Source organism: Cataglyphis hispanica, chromosome 5, assembly GCF_021464435.1.
Source record: "Cataglyphis hispanica isolate Lineage 1 chromosome 5, ULB_Chis1_1.0, whole genome shotgun sequence".
In the NCBI taxonomy this organism is placed as follows: domain Eukaryota; kingdom Metazoa; phylum Arthropoda; class Insecta; order Hymenoptera; family Formicidae; genus Cataglyphis; species Cataglyphis hispanica.
The window spans coordinates 2,695,001-2,712,578 of NC_065958.1; the positions used below are offsets into that span (position 1 = coordinate 2,695,001).

Consider the following 17,578-nt stretch of genomic DNA (forward strand, 5'->3'; position numbering starts at 1 on the left):
AGTACATATGTATATTGCGAAAAGTTAAATTGCACTAACGTTTTCCGGATTCCACCGGACTTTTTGTGATTCCTCTAAATCTTTTCACTATATTTATATCAGCCTTTAAAGCTCTTCGGGCTTTAAAACGTCTTTATTATATCTTATATTGCATATTGATAATAATTTCTTAATCAGATGCTTAGAAATAGCTTACTACATTATTGTACATATTACTTATTATTGTATATATATTATATGATGTAGGATTTTATAATTTTATTTTTTTATCAATGTGCAATATGCGGATTAGTAAGATAAAGAAACTATATAACTAATGATATTTAATCGTGAGAAAATGTGTAATCAGAATAACTTATTGTCGGTTAAATGAGACAATCTTTTACATTTGCCGTCACCAATGAATGCTTTCATCTTTAAAAATAGACACATCATCCATGTCAGATGCATTATATATGTAGATACTTATGTACACACACATCATATGATTATTGATTAAAAATATAAAATTATATTATATTGATAAATAAAAGTTTTTCGCCATACTCTGATAAATGTCCGATGTAACAGTAAATAGAAGATGTGTAAAAAATACACAATAAATTTTCAAGGCTTTCTGGAAAATAATTATCCCATTAACTACAATTAGGTTCTTATTTACAATAATTGTCATTTATCATCAGCACCTAAAAAATCATATTATTGTTTGATACAAGTTTTTATTGCTACTGTTGCTTATTAAGTAATTTATTAATAAATCACCGATTTAAATCGTCTTTTAATTAATCAAAAAAGCGTAATTAAAAAAAAAATTTTAACCATTAATACAACCAGGACGATCAATGATATGATACAGCTTTTCATTATATATCACTTATTAAACAATCCATGCAGTGTGATAATCTTAAACCGCCTTATTTATCATGTCACTCAGCTGCGCACGAATTTTCTCACCTCCGTCTTCATTGCGCAACGAAAACTAACTGCGTAGTATAATTTTATTTATCAGCTGATAAGCGTAATTACGCGTTTTCAATTATCATTAACTAGTGCTGAAAGACATTATCATGGAAAATAGAGTTATTTTCAAAACGTCGCGATATATGTATAAATACATATTAAAGAAAACTTACAAGAGAAAATATTTCCACATACACAATTCAAGAATTCAAAACAAATATGAAACTTTGGAAACATATGGAAAAACTATCTTGATAAACAATAATGCTACTTCTTTTTTGCAATCCAAATTTATTCTAAAAATTTCATCTCTTGAGTTAGAGAAATCAAAATATCATCAATAATTTCATTTATAGTTTCATGTATCATATGTAAAAAATGTTTGAAGAAAGAAACTCAGAATATATGTATACTAGAATATGCGGCATAAATAATTAGCTTAATTTGACTTTTCTTTTGATAATCAAGTTCATTAGCGAAAATGCTTTTTGTACGAATAAATGTTGCTTGAAGATCTATTTTTGTTAAATTGATAAGAAATATTCTATTTTAACTGATTTAAATTAATAATTTGAAGAAGGAAAATTGATAATAAGATTTTAGAAAAACAAATATAGAGTCGGTATTTTATTTCAAGTTACTAATAGAGTCATTTATTAAAATTCAGCAAATTAATAGCGGGGGGATTCAGCAAATAAAAGCCTTAATATTATACAAATGCATCAATTATTTTTAGATTATAAACGATCGAACACGTGTCGCTTTTCTTGCAAATTAGTTTCAGATATTTTTTAATTAGCTATAAGCGGATAAGTTTCAGAAGCATAAAATTCAAAGATAACAAAATCTTATTCTTCATATAATTTTAAGCAGGTTTTACTTTCTTACATTTTAATTTGAAAACTAATTAAATTCTCAAAAGTTCTATTTTATCTTATTGTTAGTAGAAAAATGTGTGAATATAATAGAATGCCGAGAGAAATTGCGATGTGCGCGTATATAATATTATTCTAAATATAGTAATTATACATAATTCAAAGTCTTGTAGAATAAATTGTTTTCGTACAAAATCTTCGAGAATATTGGAAAATAATACAGCTTAATGTTTGGTTTCGTGAACAAAGTTCGTCTTTCATTATTATTACCGAACATTCACACATCTGTATTTGACCTCTATATTACACACACACACACACACATGTCCAAAAAAAAAAAGAGAAAAAGATCTACAAGTTTACGTATGGAACGCGAGCTCATGTGAAACGTGTATACACGAGTATTGATGGGGGAATCTCGCGACCACCATGAAAATCCTCGATCGACCCGGTGGATAAGGTCAGGGTGGGATGCGCAAAGAGAAAAAAAAAACGGAACGAGAGAAAACCGGGAAGAGATATAAGGAGGACGCGCGGGAGTCACGCTGGAGGCGAGGGCAAGGTCGGCCTGGATCAAAGGGAGTCAGACGTGAGGAGGGTGTCGGCGGCATCCCATTAGCTCCCAGAGACGACAACCACCTCGTATCTCGGAGACCTCTCGGATCTGGTTAAGCGTATCCAGCGCGCCAGCGCGCCTCTGTACTCGAGATCTCCCTCCTCCCGATCCCCCGAAATCATCGTAAAGATACCATCGCGTATTTGTCGCTATTTCGTTACACGTTTTTCGCTCACGTGGGCGAGACTGATTTAATACCACCGTGACTCGGAGCGTATTTCAGACCCAAGTTTCCGTAGCTATCGTGAAACAAAATCTGCAACTTTTGAAGGGTATAGTTTTTCTATAAATAATTCAGGAATTGTATATATCTTCCGCGTTGTTTCCTTCGTGACTATTCAAAACAATTTTTATCTCACAGAGAGGTGAGAAAAATAAAATTATAAAATTATAATTAAGAATATTAATAATAATTAAGAAAATAATAATTAAGAAAAAATATTATTGTTTTATTTATTTATTTTTTATTAATATAGGAAGACGTAAAGTCTTTATTCAAATCAGTTAGTTGTAAGAAAAAATTTTAAATTTGACTTTATAAATTCTAATTAACGTCATTGTTTTGACATCTCTCTCTTTTCTCGTTTAATAAACTGTTAACTGTCAGTTATTGCGCGTTTCCAGTGGATTACAATGGCATGGATCGCATCGCGTTGACATTAATGAGTAATAATGAGCCAAGCGACAGATTACAATTGCAATTTTCAATTCAAAGTCGCACTTAAAATGCTTGCGCGTGATATGACAGAAACCGTAATTACCACTCAATTATGGACGATGGAAATCTTTCGGTACATTGAAGTTTAATCCCGGTTAATGTTGCAATTGATATTAGTATTGGCAGTCCGCTGTATGCATCCGTGCATGTATATACAATTTTAATCTTATTTACCTCTCTATATATATATACATATTCAATACTTCTTTTATATACGTATATGTATTATATAAACATTTTTTCCTTTAAAAATGCTTATTCTATTCCGAGTTTCGTTTAATATAAAAATGGAATTAAATGTCAATGAATTAGACAGCCGTCATCTGTAAAATCTATATATTATTTTTGGGTATTAACTTCTTAAAGAAGCACTTTTCGACCCATGTTTATTAGGAAACTTTTTGTTCCCAATTAAATTTCCTATAAAATCTCAAAATCTGACCGGAATATTTGGGCCCACCCTGTATAAACGAGACGTATTCATCACGTAAAAAAAACTTTGAAGAGCATTAATTGATATGGTTCAAGAGAAATGCTTTGTATTCGCATGTCGGTTTTTCTGCAACCGTCTAAAAGAGACTTAAAGGGTATCAACGATACGTTTCGCGCTAGCCGAGTCGTGATATAATTTATTCAGGGATGAAGTGCATAGTAGAGTTGTCGATAAAGACAGAATGTGCTGCCTAGCCCTCGTCACGATTGATCGGTGGCAAAACTCTTTGAAATACTCCGAAGAAGGATGATCGTTGATGCTATATGCGAGTCACCTCCTTTATCCTTTCTCTTTCTCTTTCCCTCTCCATCTCTCAAGTGGCTAAAAGAAAATCACGACTGCAACGATTTTTGGAGCGATCGCCCGCTACCGACCTCCGAATGTGGGTGGCGACTCGTTTCCTATCGTTGTAGGTCATATATATTTCACGGATAGGTTCGCATTTTTAACAACACCGTAATATCTCTTGTTTTTATTTTTCACGAAGGAAATAGTATACAGTTGGACGTTTGTTAAACGCGATTTCTGTGCAACGCGATTAACTTTAAATATAGGATTGTATTTTGATGCGAAACATATCTCCCTTTTTTATTGCCTAGATTCGTTCTTGTTTTTAAATATTAAATTGCGTTTATATATTTCTTTATGACTTAATATCGTGATTGTCTCATAAGTTCCATATAACGCAGTTTCATAAATTATACTAATTATTATTATTAAAAAAAAAAAATCTTTGATTTGTGAATAAAACGGTAGTGATATTCGCACGCGATAATGTTGAACGCATTATTTGTATTTTTTCTTCATGGATAATACGGAGAGAATTTTCTTACGTCAATGAAATTTGTTTTCTATTCTAACACAAGTCGCGACTTACGGTCATTTAAGTTCGTTATTTATTTTTTTTTTTTTTTTGAACAAAGAGAGGAAAACATTTTAAAAAGAAATGTGGAGATTACTCTCAGAACAAAGAAAGAAAAAAAAATTAGAAAAAGGAGACAAGGATGCGGCGAAGAAATGTAAGAAGTTGATGATGAAGAAGAGGAAGCAGGAGGACAGGAAAAAAGTGGAAGGTATCGGCGTGATCACCGAAGATGGAGAAAGAGAAAGAGAGAGATAGAGAGAGAAAAGAAACACGAAGATATCTCTCAGAGTAGCTTGCTACTACGAGGGAGGAGGAGGGAAGCGGCGCCGGAGCTTGTGTCGGGGATGTCTGGTTGGCAGTTCAGAGGCGCCGACCCGGTGTCCCACGGCGTTCGTTTGGTATTTCATTAACACCTCCGCTAATTATTTCCCTTTTTTTTTAGCGGGCGCGCGGCCGGGTCTCGCGTAGCAAAAGGAATCGGGAATGCGTCCTTATACAAGCCCGCTGGTACCGCAATGCTCTTTCTCTCTCTCTCTCTCTCTCTCTCTTTCTCGAGCACATCTCGGGTCACTAAGTACCGCGCGCGAATGTGTGTGCGCGCATGGTACCTCGCACGCACATTCTCCACGCGTAAAAGCGGATACACTCGACCGAGTCTTTAGCGGCGGGGAAAAAGGCGCCCTGTCGAGCCGAAGTGGCGTACAAATTTGCGAGTAGCATCGTCCGCGAACGCGAAGAAATCGCTTCGCGATGCAGAGTTTGCGCGTACAAACCGGCTGCACTGTCTCTTCGCAGATAGATCACGTCGGTGAATGACCAGGGGACATTTTTCCAAACGATAACTCTGTATTTTTTAAATAAAAAAATTTCATCTCGGGGACAAATAAATTTTCCATTAAATATACCAGATATATAAATGTGTAACGTGATACACATAAAGAGGAAGAGAGACAGAGAGAGAATATACCTCGTGTGTGAGATACACATAACAGTCTTATTTCAGTCAATGGAACGTCGTAGTTCTACAGTTCGATCGTCCAGAATTCTAGAAGACTCGCAGAATACGCGCAGAATTTCTCGTACATCGACATCCATGTCCATCTGATGGGATGACAAGCAGCGCGTCGGGACGGCGGTGCGTCCTCGGCGCCGCCTCGCCCGATATCGCGGGCATCCCCGAACGCGGTCGGCACTAAATTTAGGATGTACGTTTAAATGAACGAAAGGCAGGCACAGTCCTTAGATATCCCTCTCCCTCCCTCCCTCCCCTTCAATCCCTCCTCCCACAGTTGAAATTTATGTAGGTGTTGGCCGTGGCTTTTATCAGTCCGGCCGGCATTCCTGCGCGTCCACCCGGCGCCCCGGCGTCGCCGACAAGCAGGTTCTAATTCGTGCGACTCTGACTCGGTCGCATCCTTCCGTCTCACTCCCGCCGCCCTGGATTTATCCCGCCAATGTGCGGAGAGTTTTCACCCCGAAAGAAGAAACACCCCGAGTCGAAATCTTGTTTTCATTTCCATCCTCAATTTTTCCACGTTTATGGATTCCGGAGGATTTACTTTACATAGAAATTGAGTTGGTATTTACGTTGTATTTCGAGAAGACAATAAACGAATAGATTGCATGAAAATTGATAATGAACTTTTACTTCTGGAATTAATTCGAGTGAAACAAGGGGAAAAAAGCGCTAGAGCTTTTATAATTAAAATTTCATTTTAATGTTGAAAAGATATGTAATGTGATCTTTTTGATATTTCATATGCTTAACGAAAATTAGTGAGGACACGAAAGCTCAATTGATTTATTATCTGATTATAAGTTATAGTACCAGTTTCATTGCGTCATCATCATCGTCACATGCGTTGTTATACTTGTTCCTTATCGGATCCAGTTTTATACAAACGATCAATATGAGAGATCTCTCTCAGGAATATGTAGCCAATTTCCAATTAATATCAATGTCATGATATTCAACTTTCAAAGCCTTCTCTTATCAAATGTCTCACATTAAATAGTTTAATTAAAATATTTATTTTCTTTCTTATCAGAGGAATTATTGCGAGAAGGAACAAAATGCAAGAAAAGAATCCAATATTCCTGTTTGTAAAAAATGTATATACGCTAATGAGTTAATTAACAAATAAAAATAACCTGTCCCGACTCGTTCCCGCGAAGAGAAATCAAATTATTTTATATTCAGAATGCAATAAAAAAATACTCGCAGCGACAGTTCTATCTCTATTTATCTCGCAAACTCGCATAGATTGCACAAGTCTTTCTCAATGAATCTTTACGATTCATGATAATAAATCATTTTTTAGTAATCTTGGACGATCTAACGCGATAATTTATTATTCTGAACGTTATATTTTTCCAAAGTTATATTTGTATAAAAATCTGAAAAAAATTATATTGTATATAAAAATCTTTTATATAATAAGAGGCAGTGAAAAATTCTCCGAAAAATCTCTCTTCTAACATCTCCGATGATTTATGACTGTTTTACCAGACAAATTCCGTCAATTTTTCACAGCGTCTTGAAAGCTTAAACAAACAAAGATGGATGAGCCTGTCTTATACTACTCGCGGGGCATACATTCTTCGCGTGACAAGTGCATGACCAAGACATGACTTTAGGATGCGGACATTTTTGCGATGTCTCTCTTTTTCTCTCTCTCTCTCTCTCTCTCTCTCTCTGTCCCCCTCTCTTCCTTTTCGGGGAGGAAAAATCTCTCGTCCGAACGAGATCGGCGACGACGATAAAAGCGAACGTACCCGTCGAACACCGATTACGCTTCTTTATAAGCGGCCCGTGCGATAAGACCGGCAGCGATCCCTCTCGTTAGAGGGGCCTAATGACGGAAAGCACAGGTCCCCGGGCGCGCGCGCGCGGCGCCCGATCCTCCAAGAGTGTTGTAAACCGGAGACTCTCTCTCTCCCGAGGGTCTGGCGCCGGGCGCCGCGTCCAAGCCGACCACCACCAGACCCGGACACGGCACGATCCGATCCGGGCCTTCTGGACTTTCTCGTGCGGCTGTGAACAATGACCAAATGGCCCGTGGATGCGGATGACCATAGCGAACGTACGTGTACATACTTCGCGCGTGACAATCTCCGCTTCCTGTAAACATACACTGACATCCATCTCGGACTCTGGCTTTCGGCGCATTCCGTTTTTCTCTTACTTTCGATCTGAATTTTCAATCTACCTTGATACTTTAAAGCTCAGTCGGATCATCTTCTTTTGAAACTATGCAATCTGTAGTTTTGCTTAAAGCTTCTCTTTTCCTCTGAAAAGTGGGAAATTATTTATCCAAAATAGAAGCTTAATTTTTTCCGTGTATAAAATAAATTTTTCAAATTTATAAATGTTGAAAAAATTGAGGTTGATAATATAAAAGCTAAATATCATTTCGGGATGACACATGTCCTTGAGTTTTTTTATGTTTCTCATGTGTCTCTTGTATGTGAACTGTAGCATTCAAAGTCTCCGAATTCAGTCTCCGAAATTACGCCGGATTTGAAATCATCGCTTTCAAGGAAACGTCACATATGATAAACGTCAAGATTCTTATCACGTACCGATTAATCAATCGTGACGGCGAGATAAGCCGCGAATGTTTTATCGAGCGTCTTGTTCGACGCGCTCGCCTCTTTTCTATCGGGCGGCCCGCCTTTGATCCGTAAAGAAACGCACTGATTTTTCGTTGTACTCCGCGAACAATCTTTCCGATCGCAGATAACTTTATGTACCGAACGATTACGTTCCTCTACCGACATACGAGGGACAACTACTTCTTCGCTTATATCGATACACTACAAATACAATAATATTTGCCGTTGTCGATTTTTCGATTCGTCGCTTTCTCATCGATAATAAACGAGAATGCTTGCCGGATTTTTTGTCTCTTTAGAATTACTAATATTCTTCAACGTATATATTTTTGTTCTGTATTTATTGCTGACGACGGACCCCCACGAGACACAATCGTAACTATATCTTTTCAGGAAATGATAAACAAATTTAGTAACCCTATCTCAACGATATCTCTTTGACAATAATTATTTTTTAATATATTTATTTGGGAAAGATGGACAGATAAATAGATGAGCGGATAGATTTATAGTTTAAAATTATAATAATTCTTTTTAAGGGCACATAGAAATTGCGAAAATATAATATTCGCAATGAAATTTAGCGCGCTTGACGACAGAAAAAAAGTAAAATTAATATTGCATTATTCAAGTAGAATTCAAAAATAAAAAAAGAATATTACAATTGAGGAAGCACAAATAAATGAAATAAAAGTAATAAATATATCTTATTATTATTGTATACAGAGTGGGTCCAAACGTTCCGGCAGACTTTGAAATTTTATAAGAAATTGAATTCTGAATAAAAAGTTTCCGATAAACATGGATCGAAAAATGTTTTCTTAAAAAGTTAGCGCTCAAAAATCTCTGAAATCACGGTTATTTTATACATTTTTATAAATATCAGGGCAAGGGGTATGCATTTTTTAACAAAAAATGCCAAAATAAAAGTTGTAGAAAAATAAATTATCTTTCAAATCAGGTCAAAATGATCGTAATAATTTCATAGGTTTTAAGATAATCAGTTTAACCGGCAATATCAGGTGCACGGGTGATCTCGTCAGGTATAATGATCTTTGATCGACTTTTGTACACGAAAAGAAGATATAACGATCTTATTGTTAGACAGAGAAAGAAAGAATTAACATCGAGACACTGATATATGTCTACGCGCTTCGATAGGAAAGGCCCCGCATCTAATTCAATTGCAGGCCGCCGTTCCGCAAACACTCATGATAATTCAATCAAGCCTACCCTATGACGTTATATCCACTTTCCGCCGCCCCTGCTGGCCTAAACCCTCGGTGCGTATGATGGCACCGCGGGGAGGGTAGAAACGGCTCGTAATCTCCGTACGAGAACATCTGCACTCTAATCGGCTGATGATTTCCACCGAAGCCCGGATCGTTCCCCGCTTCTTACGCGCACACGCGTCGTCTCTCCTCTCACGCGGACGAGATAAATCGTTCGTTGGTACGAGCGTCGAAGCAAACAATCGGGATTAGCGAAAAACTTGGCGGATCTTTATTTTATAGTTGATAACAACACATGCTAGAGCTCACGTTTGACAGATATCGAAAATCGTTTTGAGAGATCAATGTGTCAATACTATGCGGTTTTTCTCTCCAAAAATTAGGTTACATTTATTAGGAATTAATTTCAACACGCGTTTCTCTTTAACAATGATCCGATCAATATGCGTCTGAAAACTTTTTTTTATACGATGGTTTTATTATATTTTCCAGTATCTCGTCTCATATTAAGTATAACATTTTTCTCGTGCCCTAAAATTTAAATTCTTTATTCACGACATAATCATAAAACTATTTATAATTTCAATTTATAAGATATTACCTCTCCCCAAAGAAATATTTAAAAAATTATATTTTTCGAAAAAAAAATAATCTTTTCGATTTTTAAATTTATTTTCAAAAATCTTTGCTTACTATATGCTTCTCGTCTTTATATCATGAATAAAAAATCCTTTTCAATCTTTCAAAATATCATATTAACTTTTAATGACAGAGATCACGCATTACGGATTATCAACATTATATAAAATAACACTTTTACAAGATTGCCGGTTGTGTTGTTCTCAACGTAAGAAATGTTTATATCCTTTAACGACTTATAACTTAAATAAAAAAAAAATTTCCAAAGCATTAAACAAAGTAGTAAAGAAATCATAACATCACTAATTATATCTATAACGCATTTGCTCTAATTACCGCGCTTGCATAGGTGGACGTGCACAGGCGCACGCTCGCAGGGAATACGAAAGAAAAAAAAACCGAACATTTAAATATTTAACATCGACGTTGTCGGGACAGAGTTATATGCGTCGGGTTCACGAGGAATCCCGGCGTTAATGTCGCGGTCGTTTTCAACACACGGAATGCTGATACCGCGAATAACTCTACGTTTCAGGGTCTAATCATGCAAATGCATGAGCCATTAATTAAAAACCGTATTTTGCCGAGACGCGAGCGGATCGAAAAGAGAAAGATCGACGATCTTTGTGTCATATTATCGTCCTATAATAATGCGAATTTTTGTCGCTCTACGAATGTACCATATTTCTTCTTTTCTTCCTCTTTTCCCTTTGAAACTGTATACATATATCGATGGTCGTAAACAAAGTTACACACTGCAACGAGATTCTCGATGAAGTCGCACGTTAATTAGGAAAGTTGAAAAAGTAGTCGACGCGATCATACATTACGCGTGCTTTTATATCGTGAAAAAACCGCAATAATATAATTATACGGATTATTAATATTTTCTTATACGGAATCTTCTGTTTCCACCGCGTCGAATCCTAATGACTTGAATACGTCAATGAATTTAAATTCTTGGAAAATTTAAAGCATAACACTTTCTTAATAAAATTTCAAACTTCTCATTTATAACTTATGCAAAAATATATAATATTAAATATATATATATATATATTAAGAATAATATGAAAAATATTAAATAATCTAATCAATTGTAAAAATTAATAAATATTAAAAATTAACAGATATATAATTACAAACATATATTCCTTTAAATTAAATAGTAATATTAATATTAATATATATAACAATGATATATATGTATAATTTTTTTTCCTCTCTCCAAAGAAAATTATATTGTTATGTATGTTTGTTGTATACATATAAATGATATAGATAATTATATGAATTTAGCAAACAAAAAATTCTCATTCTTTAAAAAAGACCTAATAACTATTTTCTTTCATGTTTTGATTATTGCAAGCAATTGCTATTAAAACGCAGAAAGTACATGTGGATCAAATTGGCTGATTGTGAGTTTATTCTCGATCAACGCATTGGATCACAAAGAGCATTTCCGTGATCAACGGTGGAAATAACTGAATTCGCAGAATTCCAAGTATAAGTGATCGCCTTTCAAGATGCTTTAGATAGTTGTTAGAATTTTGGATATTCCCGCCTGATCATTAATCGCATTTAAAACCATCCAATACATAAGATCGACTATTCTTTACATTTCAAAGTCTAATTAGAAAATTATAGTATAATATCAAATGGGACAAGTTCTAGATTAAATTTTGCGGAAGATTATTTAATTGCGACTTGACATTGTCAAATATTTAAGACATTTGGATTGATAATTGATGTGTTGAAATGACATTCGCAATATATTAATAGAATGTAGAATCCAGTTTTTTCATATCTATAGCACCTTCCCCCCACCAACCCCCACCCTCTCCCCTTCCATCGTCACGAAATCAGATTCACATCGAGGTTAAATCGCGGGCTCACATTACCGCGATCTCGCAATTCCATGAATTTAATTATTCTTTGTTCTCATATATGACGATTGCCAACTTAATTATTCATTCATCTCATCGAACATTATCAAATTAATCGTGAGTATAAATTAAAGACCGCGATCCCATCATGATGTACGCGCTGGACGGTGCGAATGCACGCGCATTCGCGGTTCTTACTCGCGAATAATATAGCGTCGCAATAATTATGAGTATGATAAATACGGTAGATATTAATGTCGCCCCATGATAATTGCGATCTCGTCGGCTCGCGCCCGCGTGCGAGCGCGAAAAACACGTGTTAAACGCAATACTGCAACATTTAATTACAGAAAATCATCAGCGAATCGTTTCGCATCGTTGAATATTCCATGTATCCGATTATGAAAATGCGATAACTCGAGTTAATAATAAATGAGCTCGCGAGCGCCAATCAACGTGGAGAAGGTTGGAGAACTTTTGCATCGAGCGCATCATCGACTATAGTGTAGCTACAACAGGCGTCCAAAGATAACATGATATAATACATGCATATACAATATATAATTTTATATCCCACAAGAGAAAATCGCAAATTGACAATGTATAATATATTGATAAGAATTGCGCTACTATTTTGATATTTTTATATTTGAATTTTATAAGAAAATATAAACATATATCGATGTATTTTATCGAATGATTTTTACAATAAAGAAATTTGAACACGATATTATATATTAAAATTTAAAAATTTACAAAGAATGGAATTGATCGATTTAATTTCCGAGAAGCTCACGACACTCGTGACACTTCAATGTAATGTCAATTACTGTACAACGTAACTTTTTCATTAAATGCAAGAATTTAACAAATGATTATTACAGATTGTTTGAATTGAAAAATTTTTGCATAATTTTATTTTGTTTTTGAGTAAAAATGTAAAACTATAGCATTGTAGCTCGGCATCTATTAAAAATGGCATTATTTGAAATATGATAAAAAGTCTCGTGCATTAGGCTGCTAAATAAAATGCCATAGCAATTTGCATTTTAGATTAATTGTCGTTCGTTGTGCACGCAATATAACGCTATATTAGCGTTTATGAAAAGTTTCATTGAATTGACGATACGATCGGTGCGCTGACATAATGCCAAAAATTATCTAGGTTAGTTATCTGTTTTCGATATTTCTACAATCATTTTCTTAAAGAAAACAAAAATAATTTACGCGTCGATCGTATATCTCTATAAACGCTTTGCAAGTTTTGCTGCAACTTTGTTTCGCTTTCAATTTGATTTTAGGATCCATATTATTAGATACAAGACAACGAATTTTTCACAATAAATAGCGTTCTAAACAAATTTTTTGGTCCACTTAATTAATTTTAAATTATTCAAAAATAATATCCGGGATTCGAAATTAAACATCGTTGCAACGACTTTAAATACACGACAAGATTTTATTTACTTCCGATGATTAGATATCTAACATATGATATCTGTCGAATAATTACAAAGCGAATAACATAAATTCTGTAATTTCTTTAAATACTACGTTAGGTAAACTACGATGCTCGTAGTTTTAAATCTTTCTTCACTTATAAAATTTTCATTATATCCCGATTTTACGAAAACTTTTCTTCGACTTTTCTATTCCGCTTTATGATTTCAAATCTAAGAGATCTACAATTGTTTAATAGATGATATAAAGATAATGCATGTTATTATTGTTGTTCTAAATCATTTACATATCTCTGCGATAATTATATGAACATTTAAAGACGTTAAAAAAATAAATCTGAAAAAATAAAAACAGTACGAACGAACTCAATTTATTTTAGGTAGAATAAATTGTGGAAACAAAATTAGCTTTTATTTTTCTCGGTTCAGGTAAGCACAATTTAAAGTTGATCGAGATTGATTCATTCTCACTGTTAATTCCGTGATTATTTCAAATATAATATAAGCCAAAGTATAATATTACAGAGTTTATATATATATATATATATATATATATATATATATATACATATACATATACACTCAGAAAAATAATTCGAAGTAGATCTATTAATTTTTGTTCGCGATGCGTTTGTCAATAGACGCATCACATATTATATTACACGAATATTTATAATGTACCTGTCCTTTGATTTAATAACTCTGCGGCAAAGAGTGGCGAAGAAGATAATTATTTAAACAATTTAATTATGCGACGAAATGAAAAGTGACAATGATATTAATTACCGGTGGACGGATTTTTAAGCATTGATTTAATCAACAAGGTATAATGAATTGCAGATTTTTTCACCGTTAATTGATGGAAAAAAAATCATAGTTTGTCTTTAAATAAAAAATCGGTTTTGATGGAGCAAAAATTAACCGTGATACGTAGAGTCAATCAGAATTATGACGAATTATGAAGAATAAAAATATATGTGACTGTGGGATATCTTTTTTACCTCAATTATTTTTATTTAATAAGCATACATATACACACACACAAAGTTTTTATTTAAGAAGCAATAATTCAATTATATTTATTATCAGAAATATCACTAGTATTATTATTTTTTAGCTGATTCTGTTCGCAATTTATTTTCTGGGCAAAGAGAAAATAAAAATGTGATTTTCATTGCAAGCATATATACGAAAATTTCGTGAATAAAAAAATCGATGAAAAATTAAATATATTCCGCAATCGAATTCTAATTTTTATACTTGGAGAGACTGAATGGAAATTAATGGTCTATAATTTGATTTATACATGCGTCTACTTGAAAATAGAAATGAGTTTTATCTTGGGAATAAATTTTATATATTGCATTTTTTTTATTAGAATTGCGTCGTAACATCGAAATACATACGTGCGAGTTTGTTAATATAATATACATAAATATTCACCCATACACACGCACAAATAGGTTTACAGTAAATTAAAAATTCTGCATCATTCTGTGGTTCCTTTTTATGAATTATTAGAATTACATCATTGCGAGATTATCTTCACCGATCGCGTGTCAAAAGAGAGAGACAGATGGCCGATAAAAAAAAAAAGAGAAAGAAAATCGGGGTACTTACTCTGCGTGGGATCGGTGGGCTGATCCTGTATGTTGACCGGTGAGATTTTCAGTGATCTCGGAGGGCCCTGGAAGCCGATGGGCCCGGGCCCCCCGGCTGCGCCCACCCGCTGCATTACGCCGGCACCCCCTATTTCCGCAGCTCTGCCACTCCTGCGCACGTCGCGCGACGGTTTTCGAGCAATCTTGAAGCCTTTCGTATCGGCCGTACCCTTTAAATTCGCGAAACTTCGACGGCGTTCACTTCCTTTCGATCCCCTCCCGCCTCTTTACGGAACAACGTTACTCAAATCCACCGAGGATCAAATCGCTTCAGATACGGGAAATATATATATCTATATATATATGTGTGTGTGTGTGTGTGTGTGTGTGAACGTAATCAGCTCGTCCTCGACTTATCTCAAATTGAATCCTCTCTCGCGCGAACGGAAAACCTTCTTCAGAGAATTATTTAGCTGTCAGGGCGCATCAATATCTGTATATCGCGGAATTCACATTGTTATCTCGTTGAAAATGGAGAGTATAGACGCGACAAGAATTTTAACAATCTCGAACACAAGACGAAACGTTTCAATCGGGTGCGGTTTAATGCTCCGGTAACGTGGAGGTTCGTCGCGGCTTCGTCGCGGCGTTTCAACTATGGCACTTCTGCCACTATGTCGAAAACCGTTCACTCTCGATTCACACACCGGCACTTTCGTGATTCTTTCCTGGTTATTGTCGAGTGACTCTTCCACACTCTTCCGTTTTCTCGAATTACCACGCGGTTTCCCTCTCTCTCTCTCTCTTTCTCTCTCTCCCTCTCTCTTTCGCGATACCACACCCGTTCGGCTTATCTCGCGAGTTTAGCGAGCGGTTCCTCGCGATTGCCAGACAAGAACGTGATCGATACGATACGATCAACATGCGACGTAGAACTTGACGATATTCCTGATGCTTGACGGCTGGACTCCTTTCGCTCTTATCAAAACAGCTGGCTCCGAGATCGGTCCATTCGCGCGAGTCCGAAATCACGCGACACTGGAACGCGCGATTACGTTCCTATCTCACTCACTGAAGGCGCGAGCAAAGAGAAATTCACTGTCGACATCCACGAAACACGAACGCTTCGCCCGACAACAGACAGCGGCAAGGGCGAGCAAAAGAAACAATCATTCTGATAGAAAACAGACAAGAAAGGTAAAAAGATCGCGGAAGAGAGGAAGTCAGGCCCAGGGGAAGCGAGGTCGGTTTACGAAAAGAGAGAAAGAAAGGGGAGGCACCGGGAGAGAGGGAAAGAGTCAGAGAAAGAGAGAGAGAGAGAGAGAGAGAGAGAAAGACAGGGGAAGAGAGAGAGAAAGAGAGAGGAGGAGGAGGAGAGACCCACGAAGAGGTTGCACGAAACTACCCCGACGAGACTGACGACGCAGGGCCCCGGGAGCCACTGACTGCCAGTTAGGTGTCTCGCTATAGTCTGCTCGAGAAGCCCGACCCAACCTAACCGGAGAGACCGTCTGACTCTCCCCTTCCACTACCCTCGTTCTCGCTCATTCTCGTCGCCGCTCGTCTACGCTGCTGCCACCACTTCCTCCCTTCTCCTCGACAATCATCCCCTCTCTCGCTCACCCCGACCCGAACCCGTAATCTTCCCCACCATCTTCGGGCGTCCACGGTCGCGCGCGCGTCCTATCGAACGCGAGAGAGCGACGCGCGAGCACGATCGGATTCGTCGTCGTGATCGGAGTCGACGCCGTCCAGCATCCACGCCTCCGCAACCCCCGGTGAGCCGGCAACAAAATGGCCGACCGCGCGCGCATCTAATCGATTCGCGTGTGCCTATCCTCTCTCTCTCTTTCTCTCTCTGTATTGCCTATCTCTTTCTCTCTCTGTATTGCCTATCTCTGTCTCTTCTTCTCCACACAACTCCACATATCCATCACCACTTCCACTTCTACGACCGGTGGTTCTCCTCCTACCGCGATGCCCATGCGTTTCTCTTTCTCTTCCTCTCTTCGCATCTCCCCTTTCGCGCTTTCCTTCTTCCTGCTACCACCCTTCTGTGTGCCCCTGGTCGCCCTTCGTCGTACCTTTGTCTCGTATATTCCTTTCTTTCTCTCTCTTTTGCTACCGATACGTCGTCGTATTCCATCGTTCGTCTTCGCCGACGTATTTTCCATTCTCTCTCTCTCTCTCTCCCTTTTTTTCTCTCCAGCGCTTTATCGGTCCTCAAGTTCCTATATGGTCCTCGCCTTCTATCCTCCTCTCTTTCTCTTTGTTAATCCGCCTCGTTGCCGCGATGCTACCCGTGATGTCGGCTGAGTGGTAACCAAACGGCCGGTATCTATGTCGTTCCTGAAGCACGCTAGGACGTCCCGTGTCCGCTCGACTTTAGCTCACTGATATTCCTCTCTTCTCCGCATTTCTCTCCTGTTTGATTTTCGGCTATTTCGCGCTTGCCGTCGCGCCGATATAACTGCGCGATCCGCGAATTCTAATATTCGTGAGCACGAAACAGCATCCGATGCTCTCCGATGACGTTTTATGCTGCATAAAATTATTTTATAAGCCTGATTTTATGCTCATTCCCAAGCGTCGCGATAAATTAGCGCGAGAAGTATTTA

The 17,578-nt window shown here is 36.8% G+C and overlaps 1 protein-coding gene and 1 long non-coding RNA gene across 4 annotated transcripts in view; one reads left to right on the forward strand and one right to left on the reverse strand.

The window, feature by feature from the left end:
• LOC126849691 (insulin gene enhancer protein ISL-1) overlaps positions 1 to 16,439 on the reverse strand; it is a 30,080-nt gene extending 13,641 nt beyond the window's left edge. For all 3 annotated transcript variants that reach the window (XM_050591801.1, XM_050591802.1, XM_050591800.1), the window contains exon 1: positions 14,980 to 16,439. In XM_050591801.1, coding sequence (XP_050447758.1) covers positions 14,980 to 15,094 — 115 coding nt within the window. In that variant the 5' untranslated portion in view covers positions 15,095 to 16,439. The remainder of the gene's footprint in view (positions 1 to 14,979) is intronic.
• The window catches only part of LOC126849719 (uncharacterized), a 69,245-nt gene that overhangs the window by 16,593 nt on the left and 35,074 nt on the right, over positions 1 to 17,578 (forward strand). The window lies entirely within an intron of this gene.